Source organism: Schistocerca cancellata, chromosome 1 (genome assembly GCF_023864275.1).
Source record: "Schistocerca cancellata isolate TAMUIC-IGC-003103 chromosome 1, iqSchCanc2.1, whole genome shotgun sequence".
NCBI lineage: Eukaryota > Metazoa > Arthropoda > Insecta > Orthoptera > Acrididae > Schistocerca > Schistocerca cancellata.
This window is the reverse complement of record NC_064626.1, coordinates 792,829,527-792,851,023: the sequence shown is the minus strand read 5'-3', so window position 1 is coordinate 792,851,023 and position 21,497 is coordinate 792,829,527. Positions and strand designations below refer to the sequence as shown.

The 21,497-nt window shown below is 38.4% G+C and overlaps 1 protein-coding gene across 1 annotated transcript in view; it reads right to left on the bottom strand.

Annotated features, from left to right (window-relative positions):
• Positions 1-284: 284 nt before the first annotated feature.
• The window catches only part of LOC126187704 (protein preli-like), a 30,059-nt gene continuing 8,846 nt past the window's right edge, over positions 285-21,497 (bottom strand). The window contains exons 2-3 of the mRNA XM_049928950.1: positions 20,393-20,606; positions 285-1,833 (exon numbers count right to left, since the gene is read on the bottom strand). Of these exons, the coding sequence (XP_049784907.1) occupies positions 1,486-1,833; positions 20,393-20,606 (562 nt within the window). The 3' untranslated portion in view covers positions 285-1,485. The remainder of the gene's footprint in view (positions 1,834-20,392; positions 20,607-21,497) is intronic.

Genomic DNA, 21,497 nt, shown 5'->3' with positions numbered 1-21,497 from the left:
CTTAGTGCAATTTTAAAAAGCCCAACCAACTATCTTCAATAGTATATATGCACAAACAATACATATCTGCTACTACATTATTATTCTGCAATTTCCTAAAAACTATAAAATGTGCTACACAGCATTATTCATTTATTGGATGAACTTCCCGCAATTTTTAAAGTTTTTCTTCCATTTAAAATTATGTCAATGTGGAGATAATTTAAAAGGAAGTGCTTCTGCAGTACATTCAGCTGCTCACATGCAGACAGTAGCTTTCTATTAAACTACCATAATTTGGGCAATCATAATGAAAAATGTTTTATTTCATTGTTTCTACATTGTCCACCAGATTTACAGTTGACATATACCATTAGCACTGGTTACAAAGTATAAAAAATTCAATTCCCAGTTAATTTGTTATTTTCATAACAAATAAAACAATATCAAATATTATTACTATAAAGCACCAGTTCAAATCAATCATGAGAAAGTATGAGATCTTAGTAAGTCAGTGTTTAAGAACACTGCAGATCAAAGAATAGTGAGTTTCCTTCAAAATTTTAAAAGTAAGAGATCAAAACTGCATAATTTATGTAGTGGGCCAAATTTGACGTGACAGAATAACAAAACAGAAACAAAATTTTGTCATATACTATATGATGAAGCATGGTAACCAACTGGTACCGTTTTTCAGACTTGTGTCCCATTCTTCTTCTTCTTCTTCTTCTTCTTCTTCTTCACATCTTCATTTGCTCCACCCCTTTGGTTAATATTCTTATTTTCTTACATGAAATAAAATATATATTTGTAAAGTTTTAATTTTATCCTCTGCAGAAAGTCAAGCAAGAAATACAGTCCTGACAACAATATAGTCAAAATTTCCTTGCTCCTAACTATAAAATTTATTTAAAAGATCAACACTATACAAATAGAATGTATGTCAGCCTGTGTGCAGTCTCTTTAAGTTAATAATGTGTTGGATGAAGACATACTTCTAACATGACAGAATACAATTTACATGCTGTGTTATGTAACAAATCTGCAGGAATGAACATTTAATCTGACAGTATGAAATGCAAAATATAGTTAGCATTTGTGCCTGCAAAGTCTTGGAAAGTTATTAGAAATATTCTACAAATATAAGTCTTGATATTTATACCTACACTTCTTTGTGAATCAAGAAGTAGCCGTATTTACACCAATAGTGTATAATAAATGCACTGAAGCAATAACATCCACCATTCCAAAGTGGCTATGAAATGCCAGCAAACACAATAATACAGAAAGTTTCATTCAAATGCAATTACTCTGAAACAAGTAGCAAGTATATTTCACCTTTCACTGTGACATAATTACTCTGGTAACATTTTTCTACAATTTTAATTAACTAGGCTACAAAGATAACTTCTTCGGCTTATAAGCTTTGTCAGCTGACGCTGTCAGTAAAGGAAACAACTTCCCTGTGCACATCAGCAGCATAAACCTTTCTCTTATAAAGGTGAACTATGTTTGGTTTGCATGGCAGGAAGCATAAATTGTCCCAGCTTTTGATTTTGCCAGATCAGTAGCCTTCTTAGCGGCATCCTTGAGGGCATCTTTCTTGGTTGATCCTAAGCCCTGGTTCATTGTTTCCTCTCTTAATGGGATTGATGTAACAGGAAACAACGAAGAAAGTACATAATTGAAGCCTGAAACCATTTTCTGACAATTTTTGCGAAATCTTTCTACGCCAAATGCTTGTATAGCACGCCCAAATCCAAACACTTGAGAATCTATCCAAGCTGATCTTTCTGCTACAGTCCAGTTAGGATTTTCCTTGCTTACTCTGTATGTCACCTTTTCTATAACACTCTGAAACAGACAATACAAAATACATTTAAGTTCTAAATAATTTGAAGTTTATTTTGAACTGAAACATACGGGTCACTCAAAATAGTTATTGTATCTGATAACAGTATGGAAATACTTTTCTTTTTTACTTTGTCATATGTATTGGTTAAGATGTTCGACTACTGCTAAATAACAGTGTTTCCTTTTCATCTATATTTGAGTTTCATGTTTTTGAGTTAGTACTCATTTTGTCTGTCTCCCCTCAACTATAATTTTTCTTTGAAAGAGCAGACTACTGTAATATCCCTTACAGCCACGGAGGGCAGGGGTCCACATTGCCGGGAACCAGGTTTCCTGGAGGGCAATGCAGAAAGCAGGTGTAAAGCTTAACAGTTGCCATAGTTCAGCCAGGTGGTTGAAAAAACAGTCGCAATTCTACTGGAGGATGACGTTATCGTGAGGCTGGGAAGGCATGAAGGACACAAGGAGGCAGGTTATGGCTCAGGGTCACCTGCTGCCTCTGAGTATTTGTAGCCATTTCTATGGTGGATGAGGCATCAGTGAGATCCAGGTCCACAGGCGACACTAAGATCTCCACTGCATCCTCAGATGCAGAATTGATAGGGAGTGGTGGTATTGGTGCCACCAGAGGGTCCTGTTTCTTAGCATACTTATTCTTAGTTTGCTTGCTCTCGCGCTTCTCTTTAGGGGCTTGCTGGGAAGATTTCTCTGAAGGAGCTTCAAGCATGGAGGAAGGCCGTGAAGCTCTTCGTCCAGCAGCTTTTGGCTCCTTGAGCCACTGGCGAGTGTCCGCCGTGACGTCAGTGGAGACCTTGGGAGAGAGGGCCCCAAGGGACCACTTCTGCATGACAGGAGCTGGAGGAGGCTGTTGCTTCTCCGGCAGGGGGGAGGGGACCGATGTCCTCTGCGTTTGGGGGGGGGGGGGGAGGGAAAGGGAGGGCTTGCTCCTGAAGTAGGAGCAACGGGGGAAGATTTGGCCCCTACCATCAAGGGACGGATGTATTGTGATGGCCCGGAGGGCCCGCTGTTCATGTCACACAGTGAGGAACCACTGGCACTTGGGATGGTAATGGTGATGTAGCTGCAGCGGATGTCAACGTCAACCGAATGCGGTGTAATCTTTTGAAATTACATTTAGCCTCTATGTAAGTCGACCGGTCCAGGATCTTGTACTCCATGATTTTCCGCTCCTTTTGGAGTACTGGGCAGTCTGGTGAGCAGGAGTGGTGCTCCCCACAGTTGATGCAAGTGGGACATGGCGCACATGGAGTATCTGGGTGCAGTGGATGTCCAGTCTCGACATGTGGCGCTGGAAGTGCAGCGAGAAGGGGAACTTTGTATATAAAATTAGGCACATTTATTAGTACACACACACACACACACACACACACACACACATTACTGGCGCAATTCCCGAGAGTGTAGTTAGGAAGGAACCAGAGAGTACAACTTAAATTACTGAGAGTAAAACTAGCAGCAATAGAACCTCAACATCACAGCACGTCAGCAATCGTTGGTTAATATATTAAAAAACTAAAAACCCGCCTCGATTACGAAAAAAGCACCTAGTGTTAAGTGTTAACAATGTTCCACTGGGAAGGTTAACACTTAACACTAGGTGCTTTTTTTGCAATCGAGGCAGGTTTTTAGCTTTTTTAATAGCAGCACTGGCATTTATAATTCCTTGCTCATTACAAATAGGCTGTGGTTTCTAAGAGTACAGCTTACACTGGTGCAGGCAAAATGAACGGCAATCACATTCTTGTAATCCCTTACTTGTCAAAAATATTTTGCTGCCCATTTCTGAATATGTTGCTATATTTGTGGGTGTGATTAGGCAGGAACGTGAGAGCTTAAACTGACAGCTCAGATTGCTGCAAGTGAAATGAGTAGCAGTGATATTTATATTCTACATTGTCAGAAATTTTCAGCTGTTTGAGAAGAGACGTGGAGAGGAGAGTAGGCTTTGCGCATGCACAAGGTGAGGTGCTTCTTATGTTACTTGTGTTTGCAGCAGGTGCGTGTTGTATATATAACGTCTTGTCTGAGAATCTACATTGAAATATATTTTGATGTAGAATTCTATGGATATGATTTTTTTCTCTCTTTTGAGGAGATAAGAGCAGTTTTCAAGTTTTTAAGTTTTTGATCAAATTCTTTATCTAACACTAAAAACCGACATCACAGGGTTGTAGTAGTGAATTGCATCTGAGGGAATCACTTTAATACTGCAAGATGGCAATTCCTCTTCAGCTTAAAAATACTGTCATATAATGTGGATTTGCTTGTTCTCCCTACGAGTCAATTAACAGAAGAAATTTGTTCTCTTGCACATAGGTTGTTACCAAATTAGTCACAAATGTTTTACATAATGCTGTCTTAAGTTCAGCAGATTTTAACAAAATAATGATGATATTCTTATATTTTGTCGGATCCTCACTCACCATTTTTGAATCCCCAGTCCGTAAGAGTCATTACTTTCTTATAGGCATATGTAGACTGTTGGTATAATTTTCCAGAAAGGGTTATAGCATATTAGGCTGTATACAAGTGAGCTAGTTTGTTCATATTTCAGTTTATTTGCTGTATATGTAACATAAAAAATGGAAAACATAAAATAAAATAAGAAAAGGAGTTTCTGCATTAGGACCTGACCTCACAGCCTCCAGTTTACCGTTCTGTACGCTTTTCGCTGTGCCAACAGCAGCCTGGAAATTACACTAATATTAATGGTTCATGTCCCTCCTGACTGGTGCCAAAAACAATATATTTTATTAATGCTTTGCCATCTAGAGCTTTCATTTCTGTCACATTTGTTTCTGGCAGAGCCCTGCATATGCCATAAATGGGATGGTGAGGTCACCTGCCTTTCTGTTCCGATGACGTCCAGTGTGAATCGTCCTTTAATGGGCAATAACTGGGCAACCATCTTTTGTTATTACAGTCTTCATATACGTTAATTTTCAAGTACCATAACTCTTGTCAAAGAAGAGTTACATGCATGAAATTCATAATTCCGTAACTGTGCTTGTGAACAATAATCAAATATTCAACATAACCATCTGCCTGTCATTTTAAACTACTTTAATGCATATTTTGAGTCCATCAACCAAAGTTTTGCAAGACAGACCCACTGATAAGAAGTACACTTTAAAGAGGTACATCAAACTTCTATCTAAATCACGAGTAGCCGATTAGTATTGACCTTACCAGTTCTCGAGTGAATTGCTTTTAAGCGATGTATTGAAATTTGTATTCCAGCATTCTGGAAAAACCACATATCATTCATTAGCTCACAAGGTGAAGCATAGAAACACTTTGCTTACTTAAAAAAAGGACACATTCTCTTACTTTTGATAATTTCTTTATTTCTGAAATGCAAATGCAAGGAAGTCACACTCACTTCCACTAGACTGCTTTTGTCTACTTTGCAGACAGGGTGCGGCTCGTCAAAACACTTCTGGCACAGATATGTACTGCTGCAAACACTGGTGTACAACAGTGACCAGCATTATTGCTGAACATGTGCCTACAATTCGCATGCTGCCAATGTTGTTGGTAATATGCAATTTTTACAACACATGTAATGGGTAAATTAATTTTCAGTGAAACAGAATTCATTTCAAACTGCAAAAATTCTGTTAAATATTCTTTCAAAAGTCAGAAATTTTGCCAACTGAGGTGCTATGCATTTGATCAGATGCTGCTGAGACCTGGACATGAGGGAGGACTGAGAAGGAATGCTCACTTGGTTCATACGAGCTGTCCACTGAAAAGTTCAGCTGAATGAACCTATAAACATCAATTATGTCTACATCTTTGATGATTGCAAGAGACCCCACACGATGGTATTAAACACTGACATTTCTTATTTTAAATTTTTGTGCTGCAAGCCCCTTAGCTGCAGTCGCGGAAATTGACAGCACAGGACTATAACAATACTAGATAAACTGAGAGAAACAGAACAGTGTTTAACAAAGGTTGTTCTGCCAATATCTTGTATCAAGCAGGGCTCTAACTTTTAACAACTATTCACTAGAGAGCACACAATAGTAACTACATGTATCAATAAATCTGTGTAACTAGAAGCTGAGAAGGGAAAAGATGAACAGATTAATTAGTTACCTCTATAAAGTGTTTATTTATAATCTAAATTTGTGAAAATTTTATACCTTTTTTAGTTTAAGGTACTTTACTTGAAATGATAGCTTTCTATTCTGCACATCCCCTACTCAGCCTACACTCATGCCATGAGAAGTCGCAGCGGCTTGTGTACGAATGTCAGCCGGCACTGATGCTATAACCTAAACTACAAAACACTGATTCACCAAGCTTTCTTGCAGAGGGGTGAATACACTGAGGAAGTCACACTGCAGCTTCTAAATTCAATAACGTTAGTTTTCTTAGTGTCACCTTGTCCTACATTATATACTAAATTGTCTATGATTTATTCCATGGTTCCATCTCTTTGCCAATAATCTATATTACTAAATGACTATCCCAGAACCTAGGGCACTGTGCCAGCCACCATTGTCTTGTGGCTTCCAAGGGTAACAGAAATCTGATTTTCAATATTTCATGTAATCATTAACCTAATCAACACATTTAAAACGCTTTCATAATCTACTCATTTACGGTTATAATCTTATTTTGAAAGTTTAACACAACAAGACAAGTATTACAGTTGCAAACTGAGTGTGTGTGTGTGTGTGTGTGTGTGTGTGCGTGTGTGTGGGGGGGGGGGGGGGGGGGGGGGGGCGGGCACGCGCGCGTGCTCGCTTGGGCAGGTATGCAATTGGCGACATGCTAATACCCAGACTTTACTCCTCCAGTCTTTGTGAATGAGAACACTTAGTGACTTCCAACAAACTTCAAGCATAATTTAAATCTTTTCTTAACTTTCTCTTGCTTATATGCTTGAAGGCAAATATTTAACACATTAACTCATTTCCAAACAGACATCTGAAGCTGTTTTATATATGGGAGCTCAATTCTTCAAAGAATCGGGGCTTTACTTGTAATCTTTACTTCACTATTTCATGACAGAAACGTGGCCAACCTTTTGCTGCCATACTTTGAATATCACAATTTCAAGACCTGCAATCTTTTCAGTAACATGTCACAATCTGTATTGTCTGGTTTTACATGACTTCACTTAAAGTGAAGCTAGCTTGAGGGCATTAAGTTCAAACATACATGGCAGTAGTCTGACAACAGAATGGCCGCAGATCTACATCTACATCTACATTTATAGCCAGTTTATCAACGTAGTAAGTCTCTCCTTGGGGCTTATTTGTTCTATTTCTGTAAACAGCACACACTTTCGCATTGTCTCACCCCATGTCTTCTCAGTTTAAGTATTTATCTTTTTTGTGGCTTTTTCAACAATGTTTTGTGGATCTGTTTCCCATAAAGGGTAGTGTTGTCCACAACTAATACAGACTCTCTTTGCAGTTTCTTTAAACTGTTAAACTACGAACGACTTTCTTCTCGACCCACTTCTTAAATTACTGGAGTTTACAGACGTTGGTAATTACCAGTATCTGTTCCCACTTTGTATAGTAATTTGCACCTTTCAACAACATTTGAATATCCCCCAAGATGTACAATTACTCAGTTTGATGCCTTCTCCCTGATGCATTTACATGGCTTGTGACTCCAATGTCAGTACCTTGCTGACTTTTCTGAATGTTAACTCTGTATCAGCCCAAGTTCACACACACAAAATATCGGCCCACCATCACCCCTCAATTACCTTACCTTCCGCAAACAGTGTGTCCTCCAGTTAATAATATTGACCTTATTATTAATTTTTTCTTTCCTACACACATTTCTTCTATCTAAAGCCCACTTCCTTTGAGTTGTGTCTTGATGCTGTGCCTTTTCATTAGAAATTGATTCTCCCTTTGAGAACAGGTACGAGTTTGGCACATGTAAAAACTATCTTCGCCCCCCCCCCCCCCCCCCCAAAAAATACCTTAGTAATGTCCTTTGTTTTATGATGATAGAAACTATCAACACGTACATTATGCTCTTCCGAGTGATTCCATTCCTTTCCGCAAGTTGACAAGAGCTGATATGAAACTTCGTTTCTTATCCATTGGACTATTTTCGGTGAAGTGTCACGAACTCTGCAACCCTGCCATTTGCTTTCATTACACGAACCACCAGATACTGTTTTGTAGCTTCCTCATCAGTGATTCATAATTTGTGCAATTAAACATCTTTCATCCCTATGGACTGCCTCTCCAAGTATCCTTTTTTATTATATGATCAATTAAATTTGCACTGTCACAACATCAAGGAAAAATATTAGCATAAATCACAACACTTGCAACACAAAATTGCAAACCATGCATACTAAAAATGAGAAGGATGATGTAATGAAGTTACTGCTGTGACGGCGCTGCCCGTGTTTGCTCATGCACATATGGCACTTTCCTCTTTTCGTGCCCTCGACACACTGACAGGGCATTTCTCCTGTATGCAATATAATTTTTACGTCTGTTGGAGTGTAGAAACTGGTGAAAGCCAGAAACTTACCGATTGGTCAACCTCTTGCCATCCTTAGCTAGGAAACAATATGGCATGCCTCAGCAAAATAGCATTGCAGTGGGCATTCTGAATGCAATGTTGATTCAATTTACTGCTTATACTGTAATTAGAAGGAGCTTCTTCCCCCACACCTCCCCACCCACTGCAACAGCCACTGTATCGAGGGGTGCAGGACCCATTCCTCCCCTAACCAGATAGGCTTAGTAAGTAGCAGGACCATTGCCTCCAGAACAAATCTAGTTACCAGCTCAGGCAGAAGACCTGAGGCCTTCCTGTCCCTTCACTATGGTTGCCTGACATCTTGTTTCAGTCTACAGCAGATCATTTCATAATGGCCCTGTAGCACAATGGATGTGTGACATTTTTTAACATAATGATGCTGTCAAAAACATCATACTATTGGTTGAAGGTGAAAAACCTCAAAATACTTATTGTGACACAATTTATGTCAATGGAACTTTCAAATACTGCAAAATATATTTTTGTCAAGTATTTACAGTCCATTGGTTTATTAACAGACATTACAATTCCAATGGTCTTTTATTTGTTGAACAAAAAGGAAATTTCATGTTACTGGAATGGCCTTTCACCAGTTGTTGATAAATATGCTGATCTGGGCCTGAAATATCCCCATCAGCAATATTTCCAGACTTTGAAGAAAATAATACGAAAGCTGGAATTATGAAGTGTGGACTGATGTAAGAATCCAGGGACAAATTTCATCTAACACAAAGCTGTTGGTGAAAGGTACAAACATTCGGACTTTTACCTGACTACTAGTACAAATGAAATTGTGAAGTTTCCGTCTTACACATTTCGCTTAACAGTGCTGGATCCTGATATGATTGTTAATTGTTTTGTTGAGGACTTAACATAAAAAATCCCTGTATCTGAAAAATTACAGTTGTTTTTGAGTGTTTAGTGTATACTTATGTAGATGAAATTATTCCTTCAACCATGTCAGCTGAACAAAGTCGCTATATACAGAGAACCACCAATCCTCGTGAAAGTTTCCACAACAAGCACAATAGTCAGTTTTAATCCTGTAGTACAGATACACAGAGTGATCCGAAAATATGTTTACAAACTTGACATGGCACATTGGGCCTACAATAAGTATCAGTAATCATGTAGGCACAGGGGGGTCACAAATGACACAAGGGGGCACTAAAGTCATGAGAAGGCATTGCAATACAAATGTGGGTGGAGCATACAGAGACTGTCGCCATTCACACTGTGGAAGCGTTGGGAGTAACATGGCTAGCTACACATACCATGAAATGACTGAGATGCATTTGATTTATGGCATGGGCAGCTGCAATGGAAGAGAAGACAAGTAATTATACCACACAAAATGTCCCAATAAATGGGTGCCATGCCACACATTATTCACCACCCTGCATCACAAACTACGAGAAACTGGCTCGTTCCATGTGCAATGGACAGCTGTGACGGAAGTATTCTTGAAAGGGTGCAGCGTATGCTGTCAACAAGTACATGAAGTATCCTGCACCACAGATATCCCCCAAACCTCTGCCTGGCACATTGTACATGATGGACTGTATTCATTTCATTTCCAATGCGCCCAGGCTTCGAAACTGGGGAACAACAACAAGTACATGTCATTTGTGTGGCAGTTTCTGCAAGAATCTGCTGCAGAGTGAAGCTTAACATCAAGTGACCTCTTTACAGATGAGGTGGTATTTGCACTTGATAGTATGATGAATTTTCACAACCTGCATATGTGGGCGGATGTGAACTCACATGCTACATGTACATGTGCCTCACAATACAAACCGACTCGTAACATGCAGGCTGGCATGGTTGGAGACTGTTTAATTAGGCCGTACATCTCTCATATTTCTGTGAGGGGTTCTGTTGTACATGCTGAATGATGTTCCGGTGCCTATTCAATGTCACATTCAGTTTCAGTGCGATGGAGTCCCAGTGCTTCTCAGCAGGCAAGTGAGGGCACATTTGCAGGCAACCTTTGCCGGCCACTGGATTGGTCGCAGTGCGCCAGTCACACGCCACCAAGATCACTTGATCCATTTTCAACCAAGGTTTTTCTGTGGGTGTATGTGACGGGCCTTGTTTATGAAACACCTGTTACATCACTGGAGGATTGTTGTGGCAGCAGGATGTCTTCAAGATACACCACGTATCTTTAGAGGGGGCACCATTCAATGCAGCACAGATGTCAAACCTGCCTGGATGCATCTGGGTGAAGGTTTGAGCATCTCCTGTAGTGGGCATCCCATTTGTAGCATGTGACTAAATAACTGCAATGCCACTTAGTAGCCCAGAATGGTCTTTGCAACCCTAGTTCCCATGTGATTACTGATCTTTATTGTATGCCGGATGTGCCACGTCAGTTTGTAAACTATTTTTGAATCATCCTGTACACAGATTTCCTGAGGTATTGGAGCAAATTCAACTCAAAACCACAATCAATTCCTCAAAATAAATGAATTAAATAAACTCCTTCATGATGCAGCAAGTGAAGAACTTCAAAACTGGAAAAATTACAAGAACACAATATCTTAAATTAGTTTCCTAAAAAATAAAATGTAGAAACGCTAACTAAAATGAAAAATATTGCCAATTTTAAAGACGTGCAGCATACATACTAGATTAGTATTACAATAAATTTGTAAATATATCTAAAAAACAAAGATGATGTAACTTACCAAACGAAAGCGTTGGTATGTTGATAGAGACACTAACAAACACAAACACACACACAAAATTCAAGCTTTCGCAACCCACGGTTGCTTCAGCTTGAATTTTGTGTGTGTGTGTTTGTGTTTGTTAGTGTCTCTATCAACATACCAACACTTTTGTTTGGTAAGTTACATCATCTTTGTTTTTAGATATATTTTTCCCACGTTGAATGTTTCCTCTATTATATTCATATCAACAAATTTGTAAATATATTCAACACACACACACACACACACACACACACACACACACACACACACACACACACACACACACACACACACACACACACACACGAGACAGTTCCTCCATGGATAACGCTAAATGAACTAGTACAAACACCACTAATTCACATTTAACCTTAAGAGGTTCATTATCTTTTGATCTCAAGATGCATGATAATGAGAGCCATTCCTTGTTGTTACATACAACAAATACAAAAAAATTTTACAGCCTCAACTAGAAGTGTGTGTGTAAAGCAACCTTTTTATAAGATGAAGTGGGTCGACTGCGGGAGGCACGAGTCCTGTGCTCCAGGCAGACCCATAACTGTTTTGGGAGGCATGGGTTCCATCTTTATGACTGCAAGAGGTGTGGGTTCTGTGCAGAAGCTACTGGCAACTAACAAAATCAACTGAAGAATTAACCATATCCTCCAAATAGCTTTAATATATTATAGTAATATGTAGATATCTTAATATTTACTATCACTGCACAAGACGACTGGGGAGGCTGGAGTCCTGGGCTCCAAGTCCTATTTTTCTGACTGCATGAGGTCTACTGGGCTGCTCTCGGGTGTGTCTGCTACCAACAGCATCCCTCATTGAAAGTGCCAATATTTACTGTTCATATTGTACTTGTGCATGAGTGTCAGCAGAAACTTAACCGGGCAGAGGCAGAATGGAGGCCACTGGATTGGTCGCAGTGCGCCAGTCACACGCCACCAAGATCACTTGATCCATTTTCAACCAAGGTTTTTCTGTGGGTGTATGTGACGGGCCTTGTTTATGAAACACCTGTTACATCACTGGAGGATTGTTGTGGCAGCAGGATGTCTTCAAGATACACCAGGTATCTTTAGAGGGGGCACCATTCAATGCAGCACAGATGTCAAACCTGCCTGGATGCATCTGGGTGAAGGTTTGAGCATCTCCTGTAGCGGGCATCCCATTTGTAGCATGTGACTAAATAACTGCAATGCCACTTAGTAGCCCAGAATGGTCTTTGCAACCCTAGTTCCCATGTGATTACCGATCTTTATTGTATGCCGGATGTGCCACGTCAGTTTGTAAACTATTTTTGAATCATCCTGTACACAGATTTCCTGAGGTATTGGAGCAAATTCAACTCAAAACCACAATCAATTCCTCAAAATAAATGAATTAAATAAACTCCTTCATGATGCAGCAAGTGAAGAACTTCAAAACTGGAAAAATTACAAGAACACAATATCTTAAATTAGTTTCCTAAAAAATAAAATGTAGAAACGCTAACTAAAATGAAAAATATTGCCAATTTTAAAGACGTGCAGCATACATACTAGATTAGTATTACAATAACAACCCACGGTTGCTTCAGCTTGAATTTTGTGTGTGTGTTTGTGTTTGTTAGTGTCTCTATCAACATACCAACACTTTTGTTTGGTAAGTTACATCATCTTTGTTTTTAGATATATTTTTCCCACGTTGAATGTTTCCTCTATTATATTCATATCAACAAATTTGTAAATATATTCAACACACACACACACACACACACACACACACACACACACACACACACACACGAGACAGTTCCTCCATGGATAACGCTAAATGAACTAGTACAAACACCACTAATTCACATTTAACCTTAAGAGGTTCATTATCTTTTGATCTCAAGATGCATGATAATGAGAGCCATTCCTTGTTGTTACATACAACAAATACAAAAAAATTTTACAGCCTCGACTAGAAGTGTGTGTGTAAAGCAACCTTTTTATAAGATGAAGTGGGTCGACTGCGGGAGGCACGAGTCCTGTGCTCCAGGCAGACCCATAACTGTTTTGGGAGGCATGGGTTCCATCTTTATGACTGCAAGAGGTGTGGGTTCTGTGCAGAAGCTACTGGCAACTAACAAAATCAACTGAAGAATTAACCATATCCTCCAAATAGTTTTAATATATTATAGTAATATGTAGATATCTTAATATTTACTATCACTGCACAAGACGACTGGGGAGGCTGGAGTCCTGGGCTCCAAGTCCTATTTTTCTGACTGCATGAGGTCTACTGGGCTGCTCTCGGGTGTGTCTGCTACCAACAGCATCCCTCATTGAAAGTGCCAATATTTACTGTTCATATTGTACTTGTGCATGAGTGTCAGCAGAAACTTAACCGGGCAGAGGCAGAATGGAGGGGGGCACAGAGGTACGACCTTTGGTACTTGAGATTCTAAGTGGGGTCTGGGGCGGGGGGAGAGAGGAAGGGGTGGGGGCGGGGGGAGAGAGGAAGGGCCTCCTTTTCCCCTTCCACCCCTTCCCCCACTGCCTCCTGCAAACACCTACGTACTTGCAATTTCTTTTTTTGTTTTAATGTGTATGTTTTTTTCTTTTCTCTCCATTAACTATATTTAATTTATTAATTGCTTTTGTTTTATTACAAACCTACCATTCTTGCCACACCTACTCCATTAACTTAGCATTTCCCCATCTGTAATGTATATTCTTTCATTCAAGGTGGTTCTCATTGCCCACTTTACTGAGTTTGCATTTTAATTGCAAGGGACAGTTGAATAATTAAATACTTCCAAGGCTAAGGGTACTAATATACACTTATATGGTGGGGTCTGATCCATAGGGCAGCCAGATTGGATCCTGGTGACAGAACAATTTTCATCACTATCATTAGTGGTTATGTCTTAGGTTAAATTGCAAACTGAAGTGAGAACATGAGTCACTGTTATTAATATATTTGTAAAATTGAGATATTGAGCTCTGAAATCCCCTTCATCCTAACAGAAAGAAACAGATTATATGTTGACATCTGGTAACATACTTCCTTTCTTTCACTTTCATCCGTACATTACTGACATGATGAAGCCGCCTACTTGACACACTATTACATCACAGAGAGAAGAGGAAGCCAACCTCAGTATTTACTCCAAATGATCATGAGTATGAGAAGCTACATTACATGTAAAACAAATGAGAAAAATGTAACTACTTTACTGCCGTTTAGTTGCATACAATTCCTCTCATACAAATTTCCCTTAATTTGATCTGAATTTTTTTTCTGTTACTATTCTTTACCCACACTGTCTATAAGGACTTTCAAGCTCCAGCTGTACAAAACACTGATACTACCTGTAGGTCTATATGGTTGCAAAACTTCGATGTCAAGAAAAATGACTTAAATAATCTTCCTGTTTTTGAACAGAAAGTCATCTGGAAGACCAGCATTCAGGAAAAAGTTGATATCACTGGCATCGGTATAATTGTGAGCTGGATAAGATCTACAACAGCCCTAACACAGTATTGTAGGTTTGATGAAAACCAATGTTAGAAACGCAAAACGTCAGTCACAATGAGAATTTTGTTATTTAAATTCTTCATATTTCTAGGGTTCCATATGTTAAAAAATGGCACCCTTATAGGATCACTTTGTTGCCCATATATCCGTTTGTCTGTCTGTCTGTCCCACTGTTCAAAATCCTTTTTATCACAAAGGAGTGCACATATCAAGTTGAAATTTATGTCACACATTAAGGTCTGTGGTCCCATGGCGATATAAAAAAGAGAAGATTCTAAGTCAATGCAGTCAAAAGACATGGCCATTTATGTTACAAATTTTGATGCTCACAAACTCCTTCATCAAAATCTATAGGGTACTTCCTCTTGATGTAGAATCATGAAATTTGGCAAGAAGAGAAGTTTCACTGTACAAGTAAAAGAAAGATTATAAAATTGTTAATTTTTAATTGTATCACATGAAAAATATTTCTTTTGTTATTTTTTATCTGACTTCAAACTTGAAATTACAACATTCTTGAAAGTCTTGGAGTCCCCGAGATTGATATCTTCCCACTCAATATATAAAAAAATTCAGTTTGTACAGAACCCTCAATGTGTGAGTCCTACTCTTATACGCCTTTAAAAATGATTGTTTACACAGATATAAGTAGTCTGATCAAGATTTGGGTATTCAGCATAATATTGAACATTTACGAATGTTTACTAATGTGTCTAAAAGTTGATTAAAAAAGGTGTTTTTACATAATGGTGATAAACTTCCACCAGTAGCTTTGGCCCATTCAGGGGATGAGAAGGAAACATATGAACGAGTTGTCTTACTAATGGATGCCAATATGTAATCATGATTAGACAGTCTATTGTGATTTAAAAGTTGCTGCAGTACACAGAGATTTACTTGCTGGTTTCACAAAATACAATGTCCAGTCACATGTGACCACCTGTCAAAAGCCTGAATAATCCTTCAGCACTGTGGACCACTGCAAGACGCACTAGAAATGAGTCAGCGAGATTCTGGGAGGTACCACCAGGGATGTACGGCCACGCATCAGTAGTGCCATGACCTGCTATGTTATGCTTATCGATTGAGGGCCCATGGTGCAAACAGCCCGATAGAAGTGGTCCCACAGACTCTTGGTTTGGTTTAAATAATGCCATGACCAGCTGTGCTGTTTCTCGATTGAGTATCCATGGTGCAAACAGTCCAATAGAGGTGGTTCCACAGACTCTTGATTGGGTTTAAATTGGGGAGTATGGTGGTCAAAGGAATACAGTAAACTCATTCTGGTGCTCTTTGAACCACACACATACAGTGGGAGCTATGTGCTGAGGAAAAATACTGTATGTAGTGGGGTGATAGTCCTCAAGAATGGATGCATACTTCTGTTAATTGACTGTGTCTTCCAGAATGATTAGATCAGCCAGGGAATGCCACGAAAACATTCCCTAGACCGTAACACTCCCTCCTCTGGCCTGAACCCTTCCAACAATTGTTACTGGGTGTTTGTTTTCAGGCATTCCAGGCTGTACATGCCAATGACCATCTGTCTGAAGAATTACAAAATATAGTTCACCTTAAAAGGCCAACTGTCACCAGTCAAAGGGAGACCACTTGTGGTGCTTGCAAATTCCAGCCTTTGTCAACAATAAACAAGAGTCAGCACGGCTGCATGAACCAGGTGCCTGCTGCAGATGCCTATATGCAGCAATGTTTGCTGAACAGTTGCTGGAAAGAACTGTTGGTAGCCGCTAGGTTCATTTTGGCAGTCAGCTGCTCAGCAATTGCATGCCTATTCCCCCACATACATCTCCAGAGCCACTGTTCACTCCTGTCATCTATGGCCTGTGGTGCACCACAGCTGCCTCAGCATTTTGGATAGGGTCATTTTGTCATGCACAATATACTTTAACCACAATGGCAGTTACATTATACACTATCATGTTACACGCTACAATTCAGAGTCCTCTAGCAGTAGAGGGCTGCAAATATGTAGATCTGAAGAATAAAGATGTAGCATGTAAACATCATTTGTTTTAGTTAAACAGCACCTATGGGTCATTCCATGTCAATTCAACCAATTTGAGAAAATGTTCCAGCTGATAGTCTCAGATTTGGCTGAAATTTAGCACACCAATGCTACCAAGTGTGGAACACTCATGTACAAAATTTTAAAATCCCCTGCCAATTAGTTCCAGAATTATGGCTTGTGAAAGAAGGTGGCATGACTCGGAAATTGCAACCTGCATCTGGCAATCTATCTTCAGACCCAACTTCATGCCTTAATAACTTTGGAACTATTACGCACAGTTCAGTGAAATTTTTGCAATCCAGTAACATCCACTTAGAGAACACACTCTATGAATCAAAACACCAACATATTTCTGAGGGAAAATAAAAAATTCCAGAATGTGATTAAAAAAAGTAATACGTTAAAAGGTACATGTTGTAGGTGCCCTCTATGCCAAACATATTTCACTCAAAAAGGGTATAATTTTTTTGTGTTAAGCTTAATGTGGCCTAAACACGCACAGAACTCATTATGCCCATATCAGTCACAAAAACTGAGTTACATGCACACGAAAATATAAAAATTTGAAAAATTACCTGAAACACATGGATTTTCAAAATGTGGTAGCACAAAAGGGCCAAGTGGTATCCAAGCCAAATTTCAAACACTGCATAAGTAGACCATAATATAATATGTGGCAAAATTTCAACTTGTTATTGCAAGGCATTTGTGTACAATAAAAGTTTGGTTATGTTTGCCTTGCAATAACAAGTTGAAATTTTGCCACATATTATATTATGGTCTACTTATGCAGTGTGTGAAATTTGGCTTGGATACCACTTGTCCCTTTTGTGCTACCACACTTCAAAAATCCACGTTTTTCAGGTAATTTTTCAAATTTTTGTATTTTCGTGTGCATGTAACTCAGTTCTTGTGACTGATGACTTCTGTGTGTTTTTAGGCTACATTAAGCTTACCACAAAAAATTTATACCCTTTTTGAGTGAATTATATTTGGCATAGAAGGCACCTACAATATGTACCTTTTAACGTATTACATTTTTTAAATCACATTTTGGAATTTTTTATTTTCCCTCAGAAATATGTTGTTGGTGTTTTGATTCATGGAGTGTGTTCTCTAAGTGGATGTAACTGGGGCTGTAAAAATTTCACTGGATTGAGTGGAATAGCTCCAAAGTTATTAAGACCTGAAGTTGGGTCTGAAGATAGTCTGCTAGATGCGGGTTGCAATTTCCAGGTCACGCCACCTTTTTTAACAAGTCATAATTCTGGAACTAATTGGCAGGGGAAACTAATACTTTGTACACTAGTGTTTCACACATGGTAAAATTAGTGTACTGAATTTCAGTCAAATCTGAGACTATGAGCTGGAGCCCCTGGTTGAACAGACATGGAATGACCCCTATGCAGTCTTTCAAAGTTACTGCACTAGGTGTCACTGAAATGATTTTGGGTTTCTAGATTAGTTTGTGATTCTATTTTGCATACAACATTCTAAGAACTGGCCTATTTCCGTAAATATTGGGCACAAAGGACTTGTCAACTTTGCTATAAACTCAAAACACATCAGTTACTCCGGAAAGACACTCTTTACTTTACACACGCACACACACACACACACACACACACACACACACACACACAAAAGACTGATACTGGAAGGGGTTGGCAAAAGAAAGTGCTATCACTCAGTTTACTGATCAAGTTATCTCTCATGTTTTTAATGTTAGCCTTGGCGACCAGACAGTTGCATCTGCGTGAATGCTTGTGTGTATGTTGTCTTTTTTTTTTTTTTTTTTTTTTTTAAGGGCTTACTTGTTTAGCAGTCTTTTTGTTATGCCTATCTGTGACTCAATATCCTCGCTATGTAGTGAGTAGCAATCTATCCTTTTCAGAATATTGTCATAAACATATAACAAGTAGTAATACCAAGTATGTTCTTGTTGGTTATCATTTTCTTCCACTGATCCGTTCAGTTCAAATCGATGTGAGCCTTACAGTGTATAACACATGACTTCATTGTGTAGGCTGTCAAGGCACACTACCACATTTTTATTTGTGCTGGCTACATCTTCTGCTCTGATTTCACATAATATGTTCTCCAATTTCATTCCTTTTTGTTTCCAGCTCAGCTCTTTTCTACTATGTCCCCTTTGACAACAGTTTTTATTACTTTTTTTCCTGCCACTCCACACTGAATTCAAACAATAATTGTCAATCATTTCCAGTTATTAGCAGTGTCAGTCACAGTGTAGTTCTGGTGATGTGTGCTCTTCTCTAACCATCTCTTAGCTTGGAATCAAAATTACAGGTAAACAACTTTCACCTTTGTATTGTATGCTCTGAACTTTTTACTTAACATTTTCTCATTTTTATGCCCCTACTGTGTATTATGTAAATTTCATTCACACCTCTTCTACTCAAGCAACTTATTATTCGGCAAGCATGTCGACTGAGGAGTAAAAACTTGCCTAAAATTAGTAAGTAGCACAGACAATGTTTAAAATTAATTTTAGCACTCGTACATGTGACACAGCTGAAACGGAAAAAAATATCTACATGCACAAAAATTTCACTACACTGCTAATAAAGGCAGTAATAACTCACCTCTTCTGAAATGAGAGTTAAGAAAAAGAAAGGGAGCATGAACTATGAAAATCTTCATTTATCTTACTGGTCCTGAGACTCTGCCATTTTGAACCTTTTATTTTATGGTAATTAATTTTATTACTGCCTGAGGAACAGCAACAGGAAATACTGTCATTCATAGCACATAAATAGTGCTATTGCTAATGCCACCAAAAGCTGCTTATTTTTTTAAATGCATACCTACATTTTGCAGTTTCTAGGAATGACAATTATTTCCATTAAAATATTTATTATCAGTTTTCCACATTTAATATCACATTCCTTCTTAAACAACATGTGATACACCTCATCACTGTGAAGGCATGGGTGCATGGAGGGGGGGGGGGGGGGTGATATAAACAACTTACAAACTCAGTCATTTGGGCGGATGCAGCTTACTACAAAATCATGTAAAGGCTTCCCAGTGAGAGTGATTAGTGATTAGACAAAGGCCTGGTTTCAACTTTCCAACTGAACATTTAAACATTTAAACCAATGAAGCATGTGACATTATTGTGCAAACTGAATTACAGTCTGTGGTACTTTTAGAGGAACCAGTAAAATCGTATGTTTTTTTTTTTTTTTTTTTTTTTTTTTTTTTTTTTTTTTTTTTTTTTTTTAAATCTCTGGAGCATTTAATGCTTCCTGTGCACTAATAATGGGGTATCATTAAGTCTTACTTTTTTTATCATCATTTGCAAATTTCTTTTGGAATAGTTACTACTTACAAGTAACTTCAGAAGTTTGACATCATTACACTAAAAATTTGACAGAAGTGTAGCCTTATACAGAAGTGAACAATAAACAATTCAGACACAAAGAGAATACAAGCTTTTGAAATACGGTGCTTCAGAAAAATGCTGAAGATCAGATGAGTAATGAGGATGTACTGAATCAATCTGTGGAGGAAAGAAATTTATAGCACAACTCGACTAAGAAATCTGGTCATTTGATAGGACACATCCCGAGGCATCATGGAAAAGTCAATTTGGTAATGGAGGGAAGTGTGGGAGGATAAAAATTGTACAGGGAGATGAAGGCTTAACTACAACAGGCAAGTTCAAATGTGAAATCACATATATTCACAAAAAAAAGAGGAATGTGTGCATTCTTACCATAACTCTGACATATCCAATGTTTCTGGTGTAGGTGACCAACAACTTCTGCTTAGGATCCACAACAGACTCTTCAACAACTTTGACTGTTCTGCCACTAATGAATCTTTCACCCCATTTAGGAACTCTGTTAGTTTTTGTAAGGAGTCGTTTTGTATAAAGCTTCTGGTCCCGAACTTCTCTGAATACTGTATCTTCACTCAAAACATGATTGCTGTAATCACAAGACATGTAATATCATACTTCCAGCAGTATCTATTACACACACACACACACACACACACACACACACACACACACACACACACACAAGATTAGAAATCACTGAATCCAAAGCTTTCTGAATTTCTAAGTTCTTTCATCATGATAAGTAAAAAAGTAAATATTCCTGAGGGGGAGGGAATAGCATTCCAAATGCTAAACCATCATAAACCCAAAATAGGGGGAATGAATTAGAAATAACAAGGTATGAACAACACATATTCACATTCCACTCATAAGAAGCTAAAGGTTGCCAGTACGTCAACAATAAGAGCTAAAATTAAAATTAATAAAAAGCATGCCTGGAGAAACACTGGAACGTATACATGCAGCATGTTCCTCATCATTAGCAAATCTCTGCTACATATGGGAGAATGGTTTAATGTTGGTTTCCATTTACAAAAGAATCATTACTAATAAATCCAGTTTGCTATCATATTGTATGACAGTTGTATATAAATAGATCACCTGATCTCCAAATCAAGCAAAATTCCAATACAACTAATTGGTGCAATCAGTTGAAACCATCAATGTTACCGTAAGTAAACTTCCATACAATGTGTTTCACATAATTTTTACAAGATTCTTTAATACGATTGTTTCATAACATGCTGTGAGGTTACATATCTACATATCTCTCTCTCTCTATCCCCCCATCCCCTAAATGACTACAACTAGTTGAATGTAGGGGCCCAAACTCAAAAATATATCCTGTGGTGTCTTGGCACTGTATTTCATTTTATATTAAGTAAAGTTTCAATACTACTGTTTGTGTTGTTTGTTTTATTTAATTAAAGGCTTGAATGATGCTAAGTGGAGATCAAGGGATGCAGCATGTACATGT